The sequence below is a fragment of the Phoenix dactylifera genome, chromosome 9 (genome assembly GCF_009389715.1).
Source record: "Phoenix dactylifera cultivar Barhee BC4 chromosome 9, palm_55x_up_171113_PBpolish2nd_filt_p, whole genome shotgun sequence".
Lineage (NCBI taxonomy): Eukaryota > Viridiplantae > Streptophyta > Magnoliopsida > Arecales > Arecaceae > Phoenix > Phoenix dactylifera.
Genome location: NC_052400.1, coordinates 1,021,693 through 1,029,897, shown reverse-complemented (window position 1 = coordinate 1,029,897; position 8,205 = coordinate 1,021,693). Strand labels below are relative to the sequence as shown.

General features: G+C 39.5%; 1 protein-coding gene across 1 annotated transcript; it reads right to left on the bottom strand.

The window, feature by feature from the left end:
* Positions 1-499: 499 nt before the first annotated feature.
* Positions 500-3,589, bottom strand: LOC120111964 (auxin-responsive protein SAUR71-like). The gene is made up of 2 exons (XM_039130537.1): positions 3,350-3,589; positions 500-574 (listed from the first exon to the last, which is right to left on the bottom strand). The coding sequence occupies exons 1-2, from the start codon at positions 3,587-3,589 to the stop codon at positions 500-502; spliced, it is 315 nt and encodes a 104-aa protein (XP_038986465.1).
* Between the last annotated feature and the right edge of the window lie 4,616 nt (positions 3,590-8,205).

The window sequence follows — 8,205 nt, the reverse complement described above, 5'->3', positions numbered from 1 at the left end:
GTGACGGATTATGTGATTGCTGCTCTGACAGGTAGTGTGTTGTATGTATTGAGATAATCCTGACAGGTCACTATAGGAAAAGTGATCATTTTGTGCATGCATCATGCCAAATTTTTCAAGATTCATTGATGATTGATAGGTAGTAGGGTTCTACGCGGTGGCTGGTGGCCTTATGCCTACCCGCACCCTAGGACCGTCGCGGCGGCCCGCCGGGAACGGGGCGGGGGTCGTGATAGATGGAAAGGCTCCTACTGAACCCATTTAGATTCCGAGACAAGGCTATCATTTTTCACCATAGCCAGGAAATATGACCAAGCCAATCTCCAAGCTCTGTTAGCAGTCAACTGCACTGTCTCAAGGTAATTAATTGTCAAAAGACAATCCTGTGTCTTGCTTTCCAGATGATCCAACAGGTGTTGGCAAACAAACTCGTGGCCCAATTTGGATCAGAAAAACCATCCCAGAAAGAAGGACTGAGCCATGCATGATGCATCCTCCATTAAGGGCACGGTGCCACAGCTGAGGCCATCCCCATAATCTCTAAACTATGTTCTCCCAAATTCTCCTTCAGTCCCTGCAATCCAAAAACAAAAAAAAAAAGGTGAGTAATATCTTCCGGCTCCAAGTTACTATGATCACAAATATCAGATGTGTAAGAGATCATGTTTGCTCCATAAGTTAGTAGGTTGCCTTCCTTGTGTTAGTTTCCAACAAAACAGTTTTACATGAGAGACAGCCTTGAGTTTCCAATAACATCTTTAAACCCTGCCAATAGTTCAACTTATATAATATATTCTCATTAATTAGTCGCAACATTATTGTGCATGGACCTGGTTGGCCCTTTACCATGGAAGATAGGGGCCCAATGCCATCCATCTTGATGATTTGTATAAGAGTTGGGAATATGTACCCAAAAATTTCTCAACAATTTGTGAATCGAATATATCTTTTAAGTCCGTATACATCCAACTACTATTCGCAATCAAATCAGCCAAAAAAACCTCTTGAGCATCAGGGTTTAGAAAAGTGAGTTTATACTTGTATGGGGTATTGAAAAACCAAGGATGATAATGTAAATGCATACCTTGGCTATTGCCAATATTAAGAGGCAAGCAGGACTTGATCTTGAGATCAAGAAGAAGAGTGCTTTAGGGAAGTGAAATCCCAAGGGTGTAACCATTGGTAGTTTTGTTTTTTGAAAAAAAGTTCAAATATTCAAATGACAATCTTAATTGTTTTTCTTTTTTGAAAAGATTGAATATCTTAAAAAATCCATTCTTAGGATAATAATCCCACATTGGATATTTAAATGTTACTAGGCTTACATTTATTAACATTAGTAGTTTCCAATCTAGTTAGGCTTTGAGGTTGATAGGTTGGCGACCACATTAGAGTTAATCATGTGCATAATGGCTCGCCCAGCCTACCTCGAAATTTGGTAGGCTTGGGCGGTAGAAATAGGCACGTGGGTACGGGCCTAGTAAAAAAAAAAAAAAAAGCTCGGTTTGAAAATTAGGCGAGGCCTAGGAAAATCAAAAATTGGCCTGGCCCAACCCCAGATAATTGTATATATTTAATATATACTTTATATGTTAATTATATGAATTAATTATATATTATAATAATAAAATCTTATACTATATATTAGTCAATATATCAATATTGGGTCTGTCAGGGAGGCCTAGTATTGACCCTAGGATTGAGCCAGGTCTAGGTATAAATATCGGGCCTAATTTCTATAGTGGAGCCCGGCTTGAGCCCGGCTTGGCCCAGCGTTTGATCAGCTCTAGACCACATGCACGTGCTCTCTTGCTTAGCTCAACCGGTCGTGCCATGCATGGGCACGTGGTCTCTTTCTAGACAGTTGTCTGGGTCACACCTCCACACGATCATGCCCATGATAGAAGGATTCAGGCTGGAAGTAAAATGAAGAGTTGGTTGACATGTTTTCTTCATTAGGAGGGTGTGTGCTTTTCACAATCCTGCTCATGATAAGAAGATTTGAGCTGATTCGGGTCAGTTGTATCTTGTAGATGCTCTCTCTGTATTCCTATATGAGGGGACGAAATTCGTTCTTAGGGCAATGGAAGTACAATAAAGAGTTGGTTGAGATGTTTTCTTTGCTAGGAGAGTGCCAATTTTGTAGATTATTGATCATGTTCCTCCTGTTACTAAACCTTGGACTCAGGGCACCTAGTTTGTTTTCTTCCTCTTTTTTTTGTTTCTTATGTTCTTCCATAGCTTTTCTGTAAGCTTCTCTCCTTTTCATAGAATGCTTTGGATAAACATAATTACCATGGAATCTAAATTAGTCTTTTTTTTCAGAAGTAAGCTTACGAGGAAATTCGATCGAGGGTGGGACTCACACCCAGGATATTGGCACTAACCCCCTGACATAGAGTCAGAATTAGTGACCAAACTAGTTCCTAAATTGACAAGATGTAAGGGTTTTTTTAAAAAAAACCAACATTTGCTTGTGTTCGTATATTAATCTTTTCAAAAAGAAGAAGAAGAAGAAGAAGAATGCTTCTCTTGGATTATAACTTTCTCTTTCAAATAGAGGATTCTCGCTGAATTGGGTTATCACTAAATTAGACCGCACCTGACTTTCGCTTAGATTGCTAATGATCCGACTGCTCATGAAAATTTTACAGAACTTGTTCTACATCACTGATAGCCAACATCTATTTGGAAATCCTCTACTCATCTTAGCCAGGCCTGGCCCTTTGTCATCCCTAATTAAAGTTGCCAACTATTACAGTCAATAAAGGTTTTCAGTGTTGGTATGAATGACCCAGGTTTTGAGTCATGTCCTCAATCAAGTTTTGCCCAAGATTACTCCTTCCCTGTTCAAACAACAACAGCAACAACAAAAAAAAATGCAACCAATATACCACCACAACACATCAAAATTTTCGATCAAACATTTGCTTAAAACGTTGTGGATGAAAGTTGTGATGATCTCTTGCCTGACCCAAAACTTTCAATCGATAGGCAGCCCTACGGATCTTTCTGCTTTCAACGGCCAACCTCTTCCATAAAGAGACGAGTTGGTTTGCTGGTTCGTGCACCCAGCAAAGAATACCTCAGAGCCCATGAAATGTTAGCTTGGCAATTTAGCTTTCAACCCAACCCTTCTGCATCGCAGCAGTTCTTGTTAGCTACACCAACCCATTAGAAGAATTTCTCATGTGCAAGGCACAAGTTACCCTCTATCATTATTCTTTGCACAACATGAGACAGAGAGAGAGAGAGAGAGAGAGGTGAAATATATAGAAACTTCTATTACATAGTTAAACCTGCAGCTTCCCACAGACGTACATATCTACTGGTTTTCCTTCGAGATCACCTCAAGCACTTGTCTGAAGTGCTCAGCATCACATGGTATCCTAAGAATACCCTTTTGCTCGTAGCCAAACTCCTGAGCGGCCATCTCCAGCAAAGCCGTGATGCATGGATGCTTGAAGAGCTTGGTGCGCACCTCAAACCTTTCCATCTCTTCGAGCCCGACGAGCACCGGCACGCACCCTCTCGGCACTCGCCGCGCCGAGCCTTCGCCGCCCCTCGTGCCACCCTTCTTATTCCTCATGTTCACACCCTTTACTTTGAATCCATGCTTCTCGAATGCTCTTCATCAGCTATATATATATGAAGCCAATGGGAAGATTTTTCCACGGTTGAGGTGGTAGGTTTGCGGAAGACGGGGGTGCACGCTTGTTTGTGGTCACTAGAGAATGAGCAAGTTTGACTGGCATATGACCTTTGTGTGCGTATGATATCAGCTTAATTTTGTGTGGACGTCATGCTATAATTGTATGTACATCACGTAGTACAGTGGGCGCCATGGAAGACTTGACTTTAGTGTCGCTTTACCCTGATCACTTCTTTGAACGTCTAACCAGTCTATAAGACTAAACTAATGTTCAAATTATTGGAGGTTAACTTCAGCTTTATGCCAAACTCCACCGGACACGTTAGTTGTAATCGGATCTTAGAGTTTTTAATTTATCCCTTGTTATATTATCCTTTTATAACGTAAGGTATTTTTCGATAGCCTTCTTCTAACAACAGGATTTGAGCACACTCTAGAAACTTATATTACCGATCACAGAGATCTCGAGAGAGAAGAATTACAAACTACCAAACACATGGTGATATTTTTGTTTGCTATAGTTGATAGCAGTACTCAGTGCATAATGCGGCAGGCCACAGAATAAGACTATATCCTGCCATTTACTGGGTCAAATTGGATCCAAATTAAATGCCTATTATAGGGTACTGGCGGCTTCATCTGCCTTCACTTGGAATCCTTTTGGTCCAAGCTTGACTTCGGTCCGACAATTCCATGCATCCAAGAGGGCTCGTGAATCAAAAGTTTGACTGATCATCCCTTCTTATTACCTGGTCATTTAATTTTAGTACCTCGCCCATGTGTAACTGACGGAGAAGAGTGTTAAATAACAGGAAAGCTAAAAAATATCACTCAGAAAGTCACTCTGCTGGTGATGACCACTCTTTGCTTCACAGTATCTGGATGATGATGAGGGTCGGAGGGGATGTCCAAGCAAAGCATGTATTTAGAAAAGCCAACGAGGTTGCGGATTAGATGGCCACCTACGTGGTTAACCATACTGATAGCATCCTATGGGCGGAAGATGGGGAGCTACCTTGGGAGCTCTGTGATATTTTGTTTTTTGATTTTATTGGATGCGTCCGTACACATGTTGTATGAATCACCCGGTCTAGAAGAAAAAAAAATCACTCTACTGCGTTTTTGAAACCCCCCCCCCCCTCCTTTTTTTTTTTTCCTCCTATCTAAGAGGGGCTATTCCCATCCACTATCCTGTACCCATCTTACTCCATCAAGATTAGAGCCTAATCTCCATGTAGATGATTTTTTTTTTTTGGATGAGCCGGATCAGTCTCATCCATATGGCCATGAACATATCCAATACTGTCAGAAAATAAAATATCACAAACATGAATAGAAGTGATTGGTCACCAAAAATACCAACAAATCTATAGCATTGTTCGTCTCTCGATCTACATCAGCAAATTGGGGCCTCCTTGAAATCCAACCAATTATGAGGACAGATGCTCCTCTCTCCTTTTTTTTTTTTTTTTTCCTTCTTCTTCTTTTTATTTTTTTTGGGTATTGAAAACCTACCCTTGCCTAGAGGGACAATTGGTTATATCATCCCAACCAAGGTCGTTGGTGGTGGTAGATGTGCATTATTTTAATAATGAGATTATATCATCCCAACCAAGCTTGGTGGTAGCTTTGCATTATTTTTATAATTTGGTTTGTCTTGTTTCTTGTTCCCTGGCAGGCGCACTTGGCCTTTGGGTAATAGTATCTTCTGAAAACAAGGTGATAGGGAAGCACTTCTCCCTTAAAAGAGAATCAAAAGACTTGGTGGGGAAGAGACACCCCAAAGAAATTAGCCATGTTGACTTTGAAATGGAGAGTTTACTTCCAAGTCTTGGCATTCCCATTACTTATCTTTGAAGCCTGAGATGGGGACTGCAGCAGTACCAGTGGTCCAATATTGCTGCGTCCTTATCAAGTGTGTTATTTTGAATTCAATGACCATCAACATTAGTTTATTTTGCTGCTCCGGAACCTACAGAGCGTTACATGGGAACATATTAGTCATCCATCACTATAAGAAAAAAGATATTTACCAGTACAGAAAAATGCCGCTGAAAGTAAGAAAAATCTCTGAATCAACTCTGAGCTGTAGTGGTATTAGTGTGCATTTAGCACCCAATATATCCATCTGAATCACTTAATTTTGCTTCAAAATCCAATATGAATCTTCCATCAAAAAAATAAAAAAAATTTAGCAATCGATAGCAGTTTGAACGTGGAATCTCTGCTGCAACTGAAATTAATCATGAGGTATTATCTTATTACCATCCCAAGATCATATACCTTAAGGGTTGTTTTCATTGATCACTTATTTCTGCAGGAGACATGTTCGGATAGATCAATTCATATCGAATGATTGATCAGACAACATGTTGCTCGGTGATTGAACAATGTTCTTATCAATAGTAGTTTGATCACTATTGCTAGGTCCCTTGCTTGACTTGACTATAATATATTGTTTTGGTAAAGATTAACAAGCAGTTATCGCTGACCAAAATTTTTCAAAACGTTTCCAATACGTGACAAGATATATGCTGGTGTCATATTTCCAATCTGTGATGAAAAATTATGATGCCATATTTTCTACCCGTAATGGGGCACCAGTGATACAATATTTCCAACCTATAACAAAGCAACAATAGGATCACTTTTTCGACCTATGATGTGCTATAGTAGGGTCAGGTTTCCAGCCTATAACAAGGCAAAAAAAATCCATGTTGCTAGTCCAAATCTATTGACCAACCTACCATACGCAGTTCTCATTCATATTAAGACCGCATCTATTTTCTGTGAATCACAAGGTTACATTCTTGGTTTCCAAAATACAATTCCTAGTTTGTAGTCATCATTACATTATAATAAACCAAATCGAAACAACTCATAAACACTTAAATTCAATAAGAGTCATAATCATTGTATTCATTAGGATATAATATACATGCAAATAAGAATTCATTTCCAAGATGAAGAAAACATGTAAGACAGACTCATAACTCTAATGTGCAGCACCCACCCAATCTAATGTCACCTCAATTAGAAGCCCAAGAAGATAACAAGGCTTGAAGCAATCCTTCTTTGTGATCCAAGAATTGCTCACCCAAATAGAGTGAGGAACAAGGATGGGAAACATGGATATGTAGCGGAAGAAGGAAAAGAAGTGGAGCAGATGGGAGAGGGGGATAGAGAGATGAAGATGAGGAAAGAAGGCAATAGATTGATTGTGGCCAGTGATGGAACAAGAGGTGGCCAGCAACAACGCGGTGGTGACACAAAAAGGAAGGAGAGAGGCGATGGGTGAGATGGTTTCTCATGATGGGAACAAGGAAAGGGAGATCGATTTGCACTTGGGACAGGAATTCTCAGGTGCAGCCACCAGAGAAAATCGCCCGGTGATGTCTTCTTTTTCTTTGCCACGTAACTTTTGGCACCTATCTTGAAGAGGCAAAACAAAAAGGCAAAGGCAGACTGTTCCAGGTCTTTCTTCTCTTGTATCCTCTCTCTTTCTCCTCCTCTCCAATCCTTATCTCAGTCTCTTTCCTACTCAAGAAAAACAAAAATATTCACCAATATACTGTTCATCATGGTCACCTGTTACACATCTGGTAAATTAGCCATCAAGTAATTCAATATACACCTCGAGGCAATTGATAGGTGGTTTTCAAAATATGGTGTTTACCAATGCATACACACCTATCAAATTAGTAATCCAACAATCCAATACATACTTTTGGCAAATTAGTATACAGTTTCTATAATATGATATTCACTAGTACATAATCCTCTTCGAAGAGAAAAGAAAAGAGATTAAAAGTGAGATTCGAAAGGAGGAGAAAAAAGAGAGATACAAGAGAGGAAAGAAATAGAATAGATACCCCTTTTTTGGGAAATACAATACAACAAACAAACTCTATTTATTGGAGTTCCCTCCTATCTTTATCTTACCTCTTGAAGATACGTGCAGCGCAAGGGAGTATGTGGCAAAAAAAGAATACATCCCCAAGTGATTTTCTTTGGTGCCCATGCCAAAAGATTCTTTTCTGTTGCGCTTGGGAAAGAAAGGGTGGTCGTCAAGTCTCACACGATTATACCCACATTGATGCGGTTGTAAAATAAAAAAAAAAAAAATTTCTTCAACCCGTTTAACTTGAATCTCTCAAAAAAAAATTAAAAAAATAGAAGAATTACGAAAGTAAAGTATACCCTTTATTCTGTTTATGATAGTGAGGTTCACCCTTATATAATTTGAGTCGGATTCCTCCTCCTAATTTTAATAGGACTGTCTTTCCTAACATAGACATCACTAGTACAAATAAATTAGAAAAAGCTAAAATTCTTCATGAGGTAGACCTCGACTTCTACATAAACTTTGCCTTCTGTTACTCAATTTGATTCTTCTCAAATAAAGAGCTACACCCGATTAAAGTATTACCTGAAAATGAAACTTTTTGTTTGACCAGCTCGTTTCATGCCCCAAATGATAGAATTTGAACTCGATCGCTACAGGAGCTGCCCTCTAAAGGGCATGGCCTCACGTTGTAGATCTTGAAAAACTA